Source organism: Kogia breviceps, chromosome 10 (genome assembly GCF_026419965.1).
Source record: "Kogia breviceps isolate mKogBre1 chromosome 10, mKogBre1 haplotype 1, whole genome shotgun sequence".
Lineage (NCBI taxonomy): Eukaryota > Metazoa > Chordata > Mammalia > Artiodactyla > Physeteridae > Kogia > Kogia breviceps.
Genome location: NC_081319.1, coordinates 5443343 through 5461952, shown reverse-complemented (window position 1 = coordinate 5461952; position 18610 = coordinate 5443343). Strand labels below are relative to the sequence as shown.

Here is an 18610-nt window from a genome sequence, read left to right as displayed (position 1 = left end):
CCCAGTCTTAACTGGCCTCAGCCAGGAATACTGAAATCCTCAGGTCAGGTACTCCCAGTATCTGGTCACACTCAGGATTCCCATGGGAATCTGACTTTTTGTCAGAGCCAACATTATTTCCTTTGAAAGACATGTTTTCATCTTGATGTGGTGGTGATGTTTGAAAAGAAGGAAACTGAAAGAGAGCTGAGCCTGACTGAGAAGGATGAGATTTGGTGTCCAGGTTGGTTCTTCATGTAACACCCGACCAAGATAGAGTCTGATGTGTTATTGCACGGGATCTCGAAAGCATCCAGTCCAGTCTCTTCACTTGGCAGGTGTGAAGGCTGAGGCCCAGGGAGGTAAAGGGACTTGCAGAGAGACTGGGATGCAAGTCTCCTGACGTCTAGTCCAGCGCTCTTTCCCCTCCACCATGTCATTTCTTCCATCGCCATTTTGTAACAGCTTGAAATCCTGCCTTTGGAGGGTAGTTCTTCTTTTAAGTTTTCATAGTTCCTCTGTTAAAATACAGCTACCTCAAGGTAGTGTTTACTCTCTTAAGGATCTCTTTTGAGTGATAAACGTGTTGAATTCTTATGTCAGCTCTCTTCCAAACCCCAAGCTGGGCAGAAATGGGCCTTCTCATACTAAGTAAGCTGTGTTTGGTGGTGAGTTTGGGGTGTTGGTGAGCAGGGAAGAGAGGGTGAAAGAGGGGAGAAAAGCCAGGTTCAGTACAGGAAAGCTGGACACATGAAGGATGAAGCGATAAGTTTTAAAGATGTAGAGAGTACCAAGTCGGAGAGCAGGGTCTTATGGTTCTGCTACTAATATGCTGTGACCTTAAGCAAGTCACTGTCACCCTATGGGCCTCAGTTTTTTAATTTGTGAGGCAAGAAGGTTGCACTAGTTCTTTAAAGAGCCCTTCCAAGGGTGTTCCCAAGAAAAATATTTGTAAGATTCCACACGTACACTCTGACCAATTCATTCCTTTCTCCTCTGCTTTCAGCTGACTCTGCCCACGTTCCCTGTGGTGGTGAAGATCGGCCATGCTCACTCAGGCATGGGCAAGGTAAGGCTGGGGCTGCTGTGCTCTGGGGTTGAGGCCGAGAAGGGCACTTTTCAGAGAGCCTGGTTGTGGACTGTTCTGCCTCTGTTACTGATGACTTCTTTTCAAGAAGAAGACCATTTGGCCCCTCTGAAGCCATGAGTGTTACCCAAACGGTCCTCTTGCAGCAAGCAGAGTGCAGGCCACCTGACTGGTCCCTGTGTTCTTTGTGGCAAATGTGGCTCCTGAGCCCTGGGAAGGGAAGCTCAAGAGTAGGGACTTCCTAGGGAGATGTGGCTCTCAGGTCTGCATCTGGATGGAAACATCGTGATGGGTTTGGGGGCTCAGGTTTCTTGTGACTCTCAATGTGTGTATGTGTGTGTGTGTGTCCGTGTCCCTTTCTCCCTCTCTGCCTTCCTCCAACATTAGGTCAAAGTGGAAAACCACTACGATTTCCAGGACATTGCCAGCGTGGTGGCCCTCACCCAGACGTACGCCACAGCAGAGCCTTTCATTGACGCCAAGTATGACATCCGGGTCCAGAAGATAGGCAACAACTACAAGGCTTACATGTGAGTGGGGGTGGGGTCCCCACAGGTGCTCGTTGCTGTTTCCTCAGCTCTGGGGAGACTCTCGGCCTCCAGGTAGTAGCCACCTCTCAGTTTAGCCTCCTCTAGCCCACAAGGCAGAGAACAGAGAGCGGGCGCCATTCAAGTCAAGGGAGTCTCAGCCTGGCTTCCTTTCAAGGCAGAGGAGGGGTTCCTGAGCTAAGACGAGAAATAAAATGAGTATTTATTTTCATTTTAGCCTCTAAGTGGAATCTGACATTCTCCTCAGTTTTGAGCAGACTGGAGTAGCAGCGGCAGCACATGTGATTTGTCACTAATGGTCATCACTGAGGTTTTTGTGTCACATACACTTCTGACAGATATCTCTAAACACCAGTCACTTTTATCACTATTTAAGAATCATGGTTGACAGACTTGCCACTGCATTCACACCTGTAAATACATTTGTTATTTACGAAGAAACATATTTTTTACTAATCTGAGATTTGTTTATTATTTTTGATAACTCTTTTGGTAAATTCCTTTAAATAATTGAGTTCCTTTGTTGTCCTGTGTAGTTTATTTTACGTTCACACATCCTACGTATTTTACACATTGAAAGGAATCCGTAGGCTTTACTAGGCAGCCAGAGCACAGAAAAAGTTAAGAAACTCCTGACGTAACGATATAGCCTTGCAAACACTACAGAACATTAAAAGCCTAGTGGTTATGAGAACAGATGACTTCTCCATGTAACTGTGTCCACTTTCCATAATGGAAAGGTAAAGGTTTCCTCCAATACAATTTAGAAAAAGAAAAGATTTCAAGACTATCTGATCTTCCATAAAGTACATAAGAATGCAAATGGCTTACAAGTCCAATTTTGGAAATATTAACTTCACACTGTAAAAAATGTTAAGGTAGTGTTTTTCTTTACAAAGAGAGAACATTACAATACATGAATTTGATCTTTGCCACTCAGGACTTGAGCAGACGTCAGGGTTGAGCAGCTTCCCTCTCTTACCATCTATTTTCATTTTTCTTCCCTCATCTTTCCTTTTAGTGTGTATACTCCCCACCCCTGGAGTTAGTTAGGAGTCCCTTCCCTGCACTCCCTTCTTGTACCCCTTCGCACACCTCTAGTTGAGCGCTTTTCACACGTTGGGTATTTGTACCACGCTCCTCTGAGCTCTCTAGGCAGAACCGGAGTCATCTCTGTGGCCCAGCTTCCTTGTACAGTAGCAGGCGTGTGTGTAGTAGACCCCCAATAGGTATGCAGGGAAGAGCCCTTGTGGAGAACTGAAGCACAGAATTTTTTACCTTTATTCACCCGATTCCTACTTTTTTTAAGTTTATAATTTTTTTTTTCAGTAAATCTTTACTGGAGTATAATTGCTTCACAATACTGTGTTAGTTTCTGTGGCACAACAAAGTGAATCGGCCATATGCATACACTTCCCCATAGCCTCCTCCTCCTCTTGAGCCTCCCTCCCAGCCTCCGTACCCTACCCCTCTAGGTCATCGCAAAGCACGAGCTGATCTCCCTGTGCTATGCGGCTGCTTCCCACCAGCCAACTATTTTACATTCGGTAGTGTATATGTCTTGCTTCACCCTCCCACCCCATGTCCTCAAGTCCATTCTCTATGTCTACCTCTTTATTCCTGCCCTGCAGCTAGGTTCATCAGTACCATTTTTTTTTTAGATTCCACATATATATGCGTTAGCATACAGTTATAATTTTTTATTTAAAGCCTTTCTGCTTCAGAAAGGAATTTAGGGTTGCTTTAAAATTATGCACAATGTAAGACAGGATAATTTAAAAGACCATTATAAAAACTAGCTAAAAGAAGCAGAAAAATTGATGACTTCAGCACCTAGGAAAGCAGGTGTCCTATCCTTTAATCTTAAAATCCCCTAAATAAACTCAAAACAGTTATGACAGTGGAACAAGAATGTCTTCATCCTTAAAAAGAGACACCAGGGGCTTCCCTGGTGGCGCAGTGGTTGAGAGTCTGCCTGCCGATGCAGGGTACACGGGTTCGTGCCCCGGTCCGGGAAGATCCCACATGCCGCGGAGTGGCTGGGCCCGTGAGCCATGGCCGCTGAGCCTGCGTGTCCGGAGCCTGTTTTCTGCAACGGGAGAGGCCACAACAGTGAGAGGCCCGCGTACCGGGGGAAAAAAAAAAAAAAAGAGAGACACCACATTTTTAAAGGTTGGGGTTTCTGAAAACAATTTAAATGAAGCATAAGATACGAGAATCAGGAACTTCCCTGGCAGTCCAGTGGTTAAGACTCTGTGCTTCCACTGCACGGGGCACGGGCTCGATCCTTGGTGAGGGAACTAAGATCCTACGTGCCGCAGGGCAACTAAGCCCACGTGCCACAACTACTGAGCCTGCACACCACAGCTGGAGAGAAGCCCATGTGCTGCAAAGAAAGATGCCGCATGCTGCAGCAAAGATCCCTCCTGCCTGATGCACTAAGACCTGAGACGCAGCCAAATAAATAAATAAATATTTTTAAAGTAAATAAATAAATTTAAATGGCCAGAATCAACATTAAAAAAAAAAAAAGAATCCCCAACCATTGATGAGGGGTGGGTGACTGGAGCAGCTTTAGAAAACATTTACTTACCTTTTATTTTTTTAACATCTTTATTGAAGTATAATTGCTTTACAATGGTATGCTAGTTTCTGCTTTATAACAAAGTGAATCAGCTATACATATACATATATCCCCGTATCTCTTCCCTCTTGCGTCTCCCTCCCCCGCTCCATATCCCACCCCTCTAGGTGGTCACAAAGCACTGAGCTGATCTCCCTGTGCTATGCGGCTGCTTCCCACTAGCTATCTGTTTTACATTTGGTAGTGTGTATATATCCATGCCACTCTCTCACTTCGTCCCAGCTTACCCTTCCCCCTCCCCGTGTCCTCAAGTCCTTCTCTATGTCTGCATCTTTATTCCTGTCCTGCCCCTAGGTTCTTCAGAACCATTTTTTTTTTTTAGATTCTATATATATGTGTTAGCATACAGTATTTGTTTTTCTCTTTCTGACTTACTTCACTCTGTATGACAGACTCTAGGTCCATCCACCTCACTACAAATAACTCAATTTCATTCCTTTTTATGGCTGAGTAATATTCCATTGTATATATGTGCCACATCTTCTTCATCCACTCATCTATCGATGGACACTTAGGTTGCTTCCATGTCCTGGCTATTGTAAATAGAGCTGCATTGAACATTTTGGTACATGACTCTTTTTGAATTACGGTTTTCTCTGGGTACACGCCCAGTAGTGGGATTGCTGGGTCATATGGTATTTCTATTTTTAGTTTTTTAAGGAACCTCCATACTGTTCTCCATAGCAGCTGTATCAATTTACATTCCCACCAACAGCGCAAGAGGGTTCCCTTTTCTCCACACCCTCTCCAGCATTTGTTGTTTGTAGATTTTTTGATGATGACCATTTACTTACTTTGTTATTTGCAAGGGACCGTCAGTTACTTGGGGGAATGTTTAGGCCCTCTCAGCTCCTCTTCCCCAAACTTTTGGCCATTCTCTTGCTCTCAGAAGAAGAAATTGACTTGGCAGTAGTCAAGGCAAGGTTTGAGATTCTTCCCTTCTCCCCCAGCCCTCACCCTAGAGACCTAGAGACACACAGCCACGGTTGGTGGAAAGAGTGCGCTGCTCCTGCCTCGCTGTCAGTAGGCAATAACGTGGGTCCCTCTGTGGGGGTCAGATGACCTGTGAGTCTCCCTAAATGGCTTCTCAGTTTCCCTTCTGCTCCCACGTGCCCCAGGTAGCCTGCATGGATCAGTGTCCTGCATCCCGTTGTCAGAGAAAGGTGTAAAGTATAAGGGACATTATTATTACTCAGAGTTTCTGAGACCCTATCATGTACCGTGGCCTTGTGCTGGGGATGTGGAAGTGAGGGACTCTCTGCCCCTGTCCTTGAGGAGTCCAGCCTCACCACAGGAACACACCTGTGAACCACCAGTGTTAGGAAGACAGCATTATTTTTACTATGACCTGTCTTTGTGTTTCTATTCATATTTTGCAAGCCACTCCGCTGTCAGTTGTTTGTCTCTTCTGAACTAGGTAGTGGGGTGTAGGGAAAAGCGCAGCACAACGAAGGAACCAAGAGTCCTGAGTTTTTATCTTGTATCTACTTTGACTAGATATACAATCCTGGACAAGTCATCTAACCTTTCTGCGTCTTAATCTCCTTGTCTGTAAAGTGGGGGCAGGAATCGCAGCCTACTCACAGCAGGGCGGTTGCAGTGAGGCTCTGGTGAGGGATTTGGGAAGGAAGAACCTTGGAAAGTAGTCCGTAGTATACAAATGTGAGGAGCTGTTACTGCTCTATCCGTCGGCTCACTGGGCTGGCTCAGGGCTCTGAAGTACCAGCCGTGTGTCTCGGTTTCTCGGTGTCTGAAATCACATCTCTGTGAGAGTACTCCTGAGAACTGCGGAGCAGAGAAGCACACCATCCAGTCTTCAGTCACAGTGAGTGATAAGGACAGCAGGTGAAGGGCTGTGTCAGTAGCTGAGCAGGGCTTTTCTGTCCCCTCGACCATCCCCTTCCTCTTGACTGTGTCTGAGTGAAGACTAATAATTTAAAAGCCATATTTTTGGTATTTTACAGTTTATTTAAAACTGTATCGGTTGGTCCTCATGACAGCCCTGTGTTTACGTAGGGATAAGGGAGGTGCAGAGAGGTGAATTGATTCACCCAAGGTCGTCCAGCCAGTCAAGAGCAAATCCAGAACCAGAAATCAGGTCACCTGCATCCTATTTAGTCCAAGACTAGTTGACTCTAACACATGCTCTTGGAGGGAGGGTGCAGAGGGCACGGAAGAGAAGGGGTTGGAGACTTGATTGCATCAGCTCCATGTGATGGTTGAGGCAGCTTAAGCCTGAAGAGGTTAAGTGACTTGTCCAGAGTCATGTTGCTGATACTGTAGGCCCTCAAAATTAACTACTGAATGAATAAGTGAGCTAGTAAGGAAGCCATGGGGAGATAGTCATAGGAACCCTGAGGGTATTTCCAGGATCAATAGAATTCAGTTTGTATATACCAACTCAGCCCAGCTACCAAGTGGGTAGGCTGCTGGGAATACAAGACAAAATATATACCCTCAAGTGATTAATAGACTTGTGGACGGAAGACTTAGCTCAAATAACTAAGGTAAAAAGTAGACACAGGATTTTAAGTGAGGTGCAGGCATAGTCCTCTAGGTGTTCTAAAGAGAGCAAGTGCTCATCTGGTTGAGAGTATCAGTGAAGGCTCTGTGGAGCCAGAGCAGTGTGGGTGGGAGTCTTGTAGAAAGGAGGAGAGCACTGCAGGCGGGGGTTGGCAGAGGCAGCCAGGCTCTAGTCTCAGCAGACAGGCCCCCGGCTACTTGTGGGAGAAGCAGGTGGGGAAAGTGGCGGTGAGCTCTCCTCTTGCTGGCCCGGCTCACTGTCTGTCCTTTCCTGGCGGGACCTTGTTGTAGGAGGACGTCGATCTCAGGGAACTGGAAGACAAACACTGGCTCTGCGATGCTGGAGCAGATCGCCATGTCAGACAGGTAAGTAAGGGGAGGCGTCTGTAGATGAGGAGGTGTAAGAAATGAGCCCTGCCCAAGGGGAGCCTCTGATCAGGCCAGACAGATGGAACGCAAAGGCCCAAGCTCCCAGTTAACAAGATCAGACAGGAATGGGTTATGTGCTGAATTGTGGAGATAAAGACTGGACATGCCATAGAAGGTCCAGGAAAGGAGGAGTTACTGTGGGCTGGCATAGCCAAGAAAGGCCACCTGGAGTAGGTGAGACCTGCTCTGAGCTTGGGAAGGCAGGTAGGATCTGGAAAGCAAAGCAGGAGGGCCCTGTGGACAAGGCAGTGTATTTGATGGGGGTGGAGGGCGGGAGGGATGGGGCGGGGGCTGGGAGAGGTAGAGACAGCAAGGAGAGCATGGGACTAATGCCCCAGCCTCGGGACACCTTCCCCTCCCCTCCAGGTACAAGCTGTGGGTGGACACCTGCTCTGAGATGTTTGGTGGCCTGGACATCTGTGCTGTCAAAGCTGTACATGGCAAAGATGGGAAAGACTACATTTTTGAGGTGAGTCTGGCCCACACAGTATCTCAGTAAGAGACAACCCCCCAGGCTGGAGGCCAGGCTTTGGGCTTGAGACCTACATGGGCAGCACGGACTGCATTTATGTTAGAGTCTCCTGAGCCCTGGGAAGGTTTCCAGATGACACAGCCAGGGGGTATGCATAGCAAAAACACACCTGCCAGTGGGAGATGCTATTTCTAACCAGCTAGGCTGACCCACACCATTGGTAAGAGATGCCAGACTTGGGTTCCTGGGTCCTAGCCTGCCACTCCTCTGGGAAGACTTGAGTGGTTTTGCCATTCTTGGTCTCAGGAAGCTGGTCTTAGGAATCATTTGGTCCAGTCTGCTCATTTTGCCAGTGAGACAACTGAGGCCTAATGCCATGAACATGTGCCCAAGGCTACATAGTGAATCGGTGTCTCAGCCTGGACGAGAACTCAGGTCTCCTGGGTGCAGAAGATTCTTCTTAGCCTTTCTCCGAGCCTTGAGACACTTGACTCAGCCTGAGCCTCTGGCACAATTTTGCTGACTCTTTTCCTGTATTAAAGGGAGGGTCAGTGGCCATATGGTCTTTCACACACATTCCTGTCCAGTCTTCCCAGGAGCAGCAGAGGCTCCTTGCCAAGAATTGGTGGTATTTGCAGAGTATTCATGTCAGGAGCCCAAAGTGGGCTTCGGCATCTACTCCATGATCTGCTTGGAATGTAACTTCTGGATGGTCATACTTTGCACCTCTCTGGTGGGCCTCAGTTTTCTTATCCATGAATGAGAGAGTTGGACTACAGAGTCTATGATCCTGGGCAAGCAGACACTCCCTAAAGGAGGAAAATACTGATCTGGACCTTGAGGTACAGGAGAAATTGGATTGGTGGTGAAAAGAGAAGGCATCCACTCTCCTTGCTCTCTCTTTCTCCCCACCACCTTCAGCCACCAGACTGAAGTCTCACTGAGCCCTGGCATGGGTGAAGTCTGGGGGAGGCCCAAGGCAAAGGCTTGCAGGAGAAGGGGATAAAGGCCAATATATGCACAGGAACATGCTTCCAGCCAAAGACCAAAGCACTAACTTCACCCCATCCTCTCTCTGCTGGCTTAAGTCCTGCTCATTCTGAAAGACTGTACCAGGCCTTGGATGTTTCCAGGCCCTTTCCTAATCTGGGCCACTTCCTCCACCAGGTCATGGACTGCAGTATGCCGCTGATTGGGGAACACCAGGTGGAGGACAGACAGCTCATCACCGAACTGGTCATCAGCAAGATGAACCAGCTGCTGTCCAGGACCCCTGTCCTGTCTCCTCAGAGACCCTTAACCACTCAGCAGCCACAGGTAAGCAGGGAAGAGACAGAGGAGAGCCAAGAACCATTGCCAAGCCCACTGCTCTAGACTGGTGGCTCTAGGATGGAGCAGAGGTCAGATACCTACAGGCCTGCATGGGCTCTGTGTAGTCTTTTCCTTCTGCCTCTCTTTCCCTTCCCTCCCCTTTGGACACCTGATTATCTTCTACCACCCCTTATAGAAACCTTCTCATTAGCAGGCTGCAGGATCAGCTATAGAACTGTCCAGAGATGGAGTACTGGATCCCTTCCCTCTGAACTTGAAGACTCCAGGGAACTAGAACCTGTTTCCCCTGGGACTTTTAAACTGGGAGGTATCTGAGGAAGGGCTGGATAAGATCTCTCATTAGCTGTTCACTGCCTGAGAGGTCTGCCGCATTTGTAGAGAAAGAAGGGTGATTCTGAGAAATCTCGTAGTCTGGAGAGAGGGGAGAGTCAGGTCCCTCATTCTGAGCGAGAGTGACCAGGTAAAACTGATATTCGAGTTCTGCTTTCCTTCCTAAGGGAGACGAGGCAGCTTTCTCCAGTTGACTGTGGTGTGTGACTCCGGGCCATCACATTCACAGTGACAGTATTCCAGCTGCAGGTCTAGTGGGAAATCCACCCTGAGGTTTGTGGGAAACCTCAGGCCCTATGGCACTAGAGTGGGCTAAAGACAGTCATCTAGGAGGCAGCTCATTTTTCAAAAATATCACCGAACTCTTCTCTCCACCGTATAATAGAGTAGTAAAAACTTGGGACAATGAATCCAAGAACTGAGTCCTAGACTAGCTCTTCCCCTAAACAGCTATGTGACTCTGGGGGGAAGTTACTACCCTTTCCAGGGCTCAGGTTTTATCCCTTATAATGAACATCTCTCAGCAATCTTGCTTTCGAGATCCTACTTCAGTTAGGGAGGTGGAATAGAATAGTGATTCAGAATGTGGGCTTTGAAGCAGGAACTATCCAAATTTGAATCCTGGACCCTCCATGTACTGGCTTTGGGACCTTGAACGAGGACCGTATCTGTGGCTCAGGAGAGATCTAAACAACAGCCCTTATTTTCTAGGGCTGTTACAAGGATCAGATGAAGTAAAGAACCTAACACATGGCACAGCACATGGTAAATGCTCAGTAAAGGCTACCTGTTGTTACGAAAGCAGCCCCTCTGGGTGTGGGTTCCCTACAGCCTTAGGCTTTGAGATCATCACTCCCTTTTCTAAAGATCAGTGCTGGGATTATACTGCAATCAGAAGCCAAGTAATTGGATTCTTGAAACCTTTCAGTAAGAAAGAAGAAAAGGAGGGGGAGAGGGCAAAAAAAAAAAAAATAAAGCAAGATAAAATAGTCTGGATTATTTAGTATAGAAGCAAATTAATCCACATTTATCTTCTCATCATTTGAACATCACAGAATCATAGCATAGAAACATAGAAACATCTGTGCTGTCTCTGGGTATCCAAGTTGAGAGTGGCCCCGTGTGGCAGGACGTTACCAGACATTAGCTCTTGTGTTTGTCTCACCCCTTCGCTAGGTGGCTCACGCTCTGGGGTCCTCCGAGCAAGTGCGAGAGTCTGTTCCTGCTCTTCAGGGACGTAGTCACTAGACAATTAGGTAGGGTAATTAGGAGAACACACCTTAGTTGCTTGTTAGAGATACAAGCCCATTATTTAAATATTACGCTTAACTAGAGGTGATAAAAAGATTTTCCCGGTTAAAATAATATGAGGCCCGCAGTAGATTTTATGATTTTGTAAATCTGATGGAATCAAGGTGTTTGAGTCCTAGTCTTGCCTTTTAGTCCACACTGTCTCAGTGATGGGATTGGCAGGTTGATGTTCATTCCTGCTCTAGAGGAAAAGTGACAAGAGCCCCCTTCCCCCCTTCCCCACCGAGAAATACAGACTATCTGGTAGCTGCTTAAAAGAATTTGTGACAGAGTATGAGAGCCTGATGCAGCCCAGGCAAGAGAAACAAAAATGGGCTGCTCTGGGATTCTGCGAGGGTTGCTTAAGTACTTTTATAAACGTGTGCAACACTGTCTTGGCCTCCTAACGGGGAATCATCTTGACTTGAATGAAGGCTGCGCTGAGAGTCAGGAGACCTGAGTTCAGCCTGTCCTTGCCACTGACTCACCAGGTCACCTTGGTAGATTTCTTTCTGTTTCTTTGCGTGTATAATGAAGGGTTGAACCCAAAAAAAATCGCTAAGGTCTCTTCTAACAATAAAATTTAGATTATATGAAAATGATAGAAGTTCAATAACGAAGAAAGAATTTACCAAAAAAAGTGTTTTCACCCAATGAAAGCATCGATTCTTCTTTCATATAAGTCCCTTACTTTGTAAACATTAAATATTTCAGCTTAAATATTTTAAAGAGAAATATGTCAGAGTCAAGGCAGGAAACCTGGTAGGGTATGAGCTTCCCTAAATATGGGCACACCTGCAAAACTTCCTTGTAGCAAAGCCAGTCTGGCTTCAGGGTAAGTTTTGCTCTGCTGAGCCTCACATTTGAAGTTACAACAGAAACTGTAAAACTGTGGAAAGCACACCACGCTGGGAGTCAAGACACTCAGGGGCTAGTCCCACTCTGTCGTGACATTACGTGACCGTGGGTAAGTCAGTTCCCATCTCTAGACCTGTTTCCTCACCTATAAAGTGGAATTGGATTAGATGATCTTTAGATCCCTTTAAATTCTAAGGTCACATGAAACCTGGAGTCAGCCCAGCTGCAAAGTCTAAAGGCCCTTAAGTCCTCCGCAAGGCTACCCTCACTCCTGACAGCAGCAGGAAATTCAGATAGTTCCCCAAACCACCCTCGGGTTCAACGATCCTCTGGAAGGACTCACAGAACTTCCGGAAAGCTATTATACTCACGGGTTTATTATGGGAAAGGATACAGGTCAAAAATAAGTGAAAGAAGGATGCATAAGGCAGAGTCTGGGAGGGTTCCAAACACAAAGCTTCTTTTGTCCTTAGGATGCATTATCCTCTGGCATCCGTATGTGATAAGACACGTGGAGTGTTGCCAACCAGGGGAGCTCACCTGAATTTCAGAGTTCCGAGTTTTTGTTGGGGTTTCATTTTGTAGGCCCTGGAGGTTAGTCTAATACCAAGGGGCCTGAGGGGCCCAGCATGAGTCACCTCATTATCATGCACCATCAGGTGGGCTGAGGGGCCCCCTCCTTGAATAACAGAGACACTGCTGTCACTCAGGTGATTCCAAGAGTTTAGAGACTACTTTCCAAGGGAGGAGCAGGGTGTGAGTAAAGGCCAGCTCTCTCTTTGGGCAAAAGGCCAACTTCTTTACTACATACATAATTCAATTAATTTAGCAAATGTCTCTCAAATACTTTCAAGCCTTATTTGTCTGTGTTTTCACTGACTAGCACAGGCCTACCCTAAAGTATGTGCTTAAAATTAGTTAATAGACTTAGGTCCACAGTGATAAATGCAGTGCTCTCATACCATCCTAGCTCACTGTGCCCTCGCCATGCTGATGGGGGCCTTTGCATTAGCTGTGTCCTCTCTCCGAAGTGCTCTTCCCATATTTTTGCATGACTGGCTCTTTCATGATTGTATAACATATTTCCTAAACCCTCCAATCCAAAGTTGCCACCTAGTCACTGGCTACCACCCCTCCCTTCTTCAATTTTCTGCACATCACTTGCTGTCAGCTACATCATTCTCATGTGTGTTTCTTTGTCTCTTCCACTAGAATGTCAGTGCCTCAAGAGTAGGGCTTGTTCACTGCTGTGTCCCTCAGGTGTGGCAGAGTAGCCAGCCCCTGGCAGCCACTGGATGTGCCCTGGGTTCCACTAAGGAGGGGTGGGGGCATGGTCTGCCCAGGTACAGTCAATCGTGGGTAGAAAAGTTGAACAACAATAACAAAATTAACCTTTTTCTTACTAATTACTAATTGCTTTTTATTATCACCACGTGACAGCAATTCTATATAACAGTGATAAACCACTCCCACCTACCCCTCCCTTGATCTGCCTTTGCAATACATATCTGTTGGACGAGTTCCCAGTTGGCATAAGTGTCTTTAACAGCCCTAACAGCATATTGGAGCTGGTGTAGGGATTCTATGGACAATTTTAGTAGCGTGCAAATGGAAGAGATGTAAACCGAAGCCCGTTACCTAGGTCCCAGCCAGGACTTTGAATGGCGAACCGAGCCCTCAGGTGCTGCCACTAACTCATGCCCCACTTCTCATGGTCAGGCCCCTCTTGCTGGCCTCTTTTTTCTGTGGCTCTGGCAGCTCAGGCTGCGAGAGCTTCTGGCCTGAGTCACAAGCCCCAGATGCTACTTCTTGCCCAGTATTCTAGGCCAAGGCCAGGACAGACTAGCCATTTGTCTACCTTTCTCTCTTTGTCCCTCTCTATCCTTGCCTACAGCTCCCCCGTTAAAGCTTTCATTTCTTTGACTCTAAAAGAGAGCCTAAAGAAGCTTAGGGACGGGGGAGGTGAGCAGAGGGCCTCCCTTACCTTGTTGTCAGCCAACCACCTAGACCAAAGTGGTTTAAGTATAGAAAACAGAGAGCAAAGTCATGGGGCTGGGCCCAGGCCACCTGCTGTGCCCAGTTCTGAGGGTGTAAGAGGCGCTAAGTCTCTGAGAGCATGGAGGGGGTGAGTGGCAAAGCCTTCTCTGGCCGATGACAGCTTGGCCTCAGCCTGGCTGGCCTTCCGGCTTTAGGGCTGCCCTGAGAGTTGGCCACGGCAAAGGACCCTCTACTCTGGAGTGCCTTAGCGATACTGTTCTCAAGGTGGCAGTGACACCTGGTGGCCAGTGGTGGCCAAAGCCTCTAGGCTGTTTACCTACAGAGCCTCCTCCCTGTAGGCCTGCTCTCCCCTCTCTGTCACACTCACTGATCCTGGAGTCTGTCGTCTGGAATCTGAGCTGAGCCTTACATCCTGGGGCTCTGGAGAGGTGCTACTCCTGAGACTCGGGGGAACGAGGGAGAGAACTGCAGGTGACAGACAGAGCTCTCAGGTCAGGCCTGCAGAGATGGTGTCCTAGGGCTCTTCTTCATGCGGCTAGTCTGTTTTCATTTCCCATTACATGGCTCCCTTTTTATTTTCCTGTAAAATCTTCCAGAGCCAAAGGGCTGAACTGCTAATGAAGGGATTTCAGACACCATGGGCTTTCTATTTGGCTATGGGTTAGACCCATGAGGAGTGATTCTAACATTCAGCCTTTGGAAACATTAATACACATAATGTGTCCAGGAGGAAGATGAGGCTCCTCCCCGATCTTGAGCTGATCAGAGCACACCTCCAATGTTGGTTCCAGTCTGAGGGTCACAGCATAACAAGGACGAACTCTAAGTGGATGGTGCTCAGAGGAGAGAGACCTAGAGGTCGGGGCATTTGGCAGATCTGTTCTCTGAGTAAAAGTTAAAGGGGCTGTCGTGAAGCAGCAGTCGTCTCAGGGAGCCCGTGACTCAGTATCTTCAGCTCTCCAACGGCTGTCATGAGGCAGAGGTGGTGCCAGAGGCAAACCTACTGGCAGACGTGAGTAAGGTCTCTGATGCTAAGAGAGGAAATGGCTGCTCGGGAAAGCGGTATGTGGCTGCCATGTCACTGCTGATGTCCAAGCCACTTGTCAGGCACATTGTGAAAGGCTGGGCTGGGGGCTAGGGCTGTTGGAACAGGCAACTTTAAAAAATCTCCTTCCAGATCTGAGATGCTGTGATCCAGGCTGTGTGCTAGCCTGGGAAAGGCAGTGATGAGTGATCCGAATTGAAGGACTGAGGCCTGATAACCTCTGGCCTCTGCCAGGGGCATTATGCAAGTCCTTTTTCACCGGCTCTCTGGTCTAAAGAGATACTCAGAAACCTTTCCAGCCAGGTCTTTCTGGCTACAAAGGGCTCATAAAGATGAAGTCTCTTGAGTACAAGGAGACCAATATTGAGAAGGGGTTTCATTGGAGTCTAAAAGGCCATGCAGTTAAGGAGGAGACACAACTCAAACCCCAAACACGGGGACTAAGAGGGCTTCATTCAGTTTAGAAGAAGTAAATTTCAAAGAACGGCCTTCCTGCTTCCCACAGCTGGACTGCTTTAGGGAATTTGTTCCCCTGTGAGTATAAGCTGAAAATGTGAGATTTGAGGCAGGTTCAGATAAAGTCACTAGTGACCAGGTCCCTTAACAGACTATTCAGGGAAACTGACTATTTTCGGGCTGTCTTAACTTTTAAGGGACATCTTTAATCACTTGTAGCTGACATTCTGACCTCGGGTGACCTGGCCCTCTGGGTCCCCATAGGTCTCATGGACCACCCCACAGGACATTTCTTGTGTCATTAAGAAATCAGTGATTATGGGAGGGCTCCGATCCGATGAGCTCTGCCCTTGGAGCAGCAGTCCCCCTCACAAAAGGAGGAGGAGCTCATCCTTGGGTGCCTTTTATACCCTTTCAGAAGAAGGCAGTTGGGCACTGGGGAGTGCAGGAGTGATCCCAGAAAGGTCCCAAGGTGCCTGAAAACATGCTGTCCCTTTTGCTCTGGCTGAACTTACAGCCTCCGACCACATTCCTTCCCGCTGCCTCATTCCCCCTGGGGTCCTGGACCGGGGGAGTGGAGCCTGGGGAGCTGATCGGAATAGCTCTGTGGCGTGTCCGGCGGGGCGCTTGGCCTGGCCTCTTTCCTGGGGCCAGACCCTGAGACCCTTTCTCAATTTCCTGTCTCAGATATGCTGAGCAAGCACAGGCTTTCCTCCATGGCGGGGCAGCTGGACTCGGGCCAGCAACTCTCAAGAGTTGAGTCAATGTCTTTCCTTCCTCCGCTTTCCAGCCTGCTGGGACCTCAGATAGGAGCTCCTCTCTCCCAGCTGGTCTGCTGAAAGCCACAGGATGGCAAATTAAAGGTGCCTTTGGCAAAACCCCACAAACCCTCAACCATGAACTTGGTTTCTCTCCCAGACCCGTGCTTTCCTTTCCACTCAACTCAAGAGCTGACATTTACTGCTTCTGAAGTGACTTTTCTGCATCTTCGGGGACCTCGCTGGGACAAGTCAGTGATACACAGAGGGCATGGCATAGCTTAGCCCAGAGTCCACACCCTACCCCACCCACCCTAAACTACTGTGCACCAGGTGACAGGAAACCACCCAACAATATCTTCTCCACTGATGCATGAAATCCTACCATTAAAGCATCATTCCTTTGGATTGATTTTTCTTTTTTTTTTTTGGCGGTATGCAGGCCTCTCACTGTTGTGGCCTCTCCCGTCTCGGAGCACAGGCTCCAGACGCGCAGGCTCAGCAGCCATGGCTCACGGGCCCAGCCACTCCGCGGCATGTGGGATCTTCCTGGACCGGGCCGCGAACCCATGTCCCCCGCATCGGCAGGCGGACTCTCAACCACTGCGCCACCAGGGAAGCCCGATATTTATTATTATTCAAATAATAGTAATGATGCTCATATCATTACTTTACCTGGCACTTTATAACTTAAAAAGCACAACCTTTACGTGAGACTGTTTGAGCTGGCATTTCTGACTCTGTTTTACATATCAGCAAAGAGAATGCCAATGATTTGTCCAAGGTCACACAGCTTATAAGCAGGAGAGCTGGATCTTCTGGTCCCCAGTTCCAGGAACGCTCTGCAGTAACCTGCACTGTGCCCTTTTGATGCTCCAGCAGAGCATACAGATGGTAAGAACGGAGAGAGCTGGCCCTTGTGCTGTGTGGGGGGACCCTCGCCCTCCTCCTCATACAGCCCCATGCTGAACCTCCCAACCTGGAGGCACCCGTGCTTCACCAGCTCTCTCCTGCTCTCCTCTCCCTGGCTTCCCTGGTCACTAAGGCCAGTGGCCTCCGCACGGCGGGACCCGAGCCCAGCCGGCTTGGATGGGGAACAGCTGCACACTCGCCTCAAAGCCTGTGCCTGCGGGACGCCTCCCCACGCTCTTGCCGGGCTCCAGACTCTATAGCTAAGGAGGGCTTGTCTCACACCTCACACACCTAAGGAACCGGAGAATGTATGACGGACTGAATGGGAGCCCAGAGCCAGAAGAGCCTGCAGAAGTCGTCCGCCTGCGCCTGCACGAGCCCACCCACAGCGTCTCTGACTGTTTGTCCAGGCCCTGCTTAAACCCTCACGCTAGGAGGCTCACTGCTACCCACGCCAGCCCTTGACCCTGATCAGATTTACATTTGACTAACTTTGATCTTCTGTTCAGTCCTGGAGGCTTCCCCAGTTACCACATTTAATCCTTAGACTTGGCTCCTTTGGGAAACTGAGACTCAGAGATTAAGTAACTTGCCCAAAGTCCCATGAGGAAAGATGTCATTTCACACTTCTCACCATCCTGTGTGCTCCATGTACCCATTTTATTCCACTGGTGTCCACCTTAAAAGAGGTACCCAGAACTGATGATTACAGTGCTCTCTTGTGAGGCTTATCAGCCAAAAGAGCAGTGGACCTGTGACCTCCCCTCGCTGGGACACTGATACACCTCCAGCTTCATCCCATTTGGGGCAGCAGCATTACAAGCTGACACCCTCTGAGCCTGTCGTCTTTCTCTAAGCCCAGGGTTGTTTGGGGGTTTTCCTTATGCTGCTCTAAGGCCATTTATTCTCCTTTTTTGTGTGCATCTGGGCACAGCCTTGGACCTCACATTCTTACCTGTTTGAGTCAACTCAGCTTCCTGAGGGAAATGCTGCAGCTCAATCTGGCCCTGAGTTCCTGCTGTGGGCTGGCTACAGGCCAGACTTTGGCAGTGACGCCAGAGTGGCCAGACTTCTGTGGAATGCGGCATCCCAGGCGGCTCTTAGTGACTGGAGACAGATTCCATGGTAGCCCAACCCCATAGGGAACAGGCCCCCAGCCCCAGCAGACAGAAGGCTTGTAGGCAGGGCCAGAGAGTCTCAGCCTGGCAAGGGACAGTCCTGGGGGACTCTCCTGGCTCCCATAACCCCTGGGAAGTCTTCAGTCCACAGCTCCAGGGGGCGGGAGCAGGAGAAGCTCCCGAGGCGCCAGACAGGGGTGGCCAAGGCACATTCCCAGGCTCCAGGGCAAAGGAAGTTTCTGCGAGCTCTTCCCCTGAAGCTTGTGGAAGGGAACTTTTGGGCTCAGTTCCTCCTTGGGTGTCTCATGTGTATATTTCTGAGGCTGAGGAGAGCCAGGACCAGGCTTCATGGTATGACTACCCCTATCAGCTCATGCTGTGAGTTTCCCCAGCAGAGCTTAATCTGTGGGATTTTTAAAGTTTTTCCTGGACTCATAGGTTCTCAGAGTTGGAAGATAAACTGTAGTGTTCATCTAATCTATTTCATATTCAATAAAGGTGTATTCCCTACTGTATCTTTGTCAGGTAATTCTCTAGCCTCTGCACGAACATACCCATCTCCCAAGACAGCCTCTTCCATTGTTTTTACTATAGGAAGTTCCTTCTGTAAGTGAAAGTCTACCTTTTGGAGCTTTTGCCCACTGGCCCTTCTTCTGCCCTTGTGCCCTATGGTCTTCCATAACCGCCTCTGAAAGTAACAGTTCTCTGGGAGGAGAACATCTTAAGCTGCTCTTGATCAATGTCTGAGGTGAATTATTGGCAGCTGTCAGTGGTACAAGGTGAGCCCCTTGGGGAGGGGACTGGCAAGTGCTCCCAGTGGCTCCACAGACT

At 48.5% G+C, this 18610-nt stretch overlaps 1 protein-coding gene across 1 annotated transcript in view; it reads left to right on the top strand.

The window, feature by feature from the left end:
- The window catches only part of SYN2 (synapsin II), a 171312-nt gene that overhangs the window by 141856 nt on the left and 10846 nt on the right, over window positions 1–18610 (top strand). Inside the window, exons 6-10 of the mRNA XM_059076109.2 lie at window positions 986–1048; window positions 1454–1596; window positions 7073–7147; window positions 7577–7679; window positions 8850–8999. Coding sequence (XP_058932092.1) covers window positions 986–1048; window positions 1454–1596; window positions 7073–7147; window positions 7577–7679; window positions 8850–8999 — 534 coding nt within the window. The remainder of the gene's footprint in view (window positions 1–985; window positions 1049–1453; window positions 1597–7072; window positions 7148–7576; window positions 7680–8849; window positions 9000–18610) is intronic.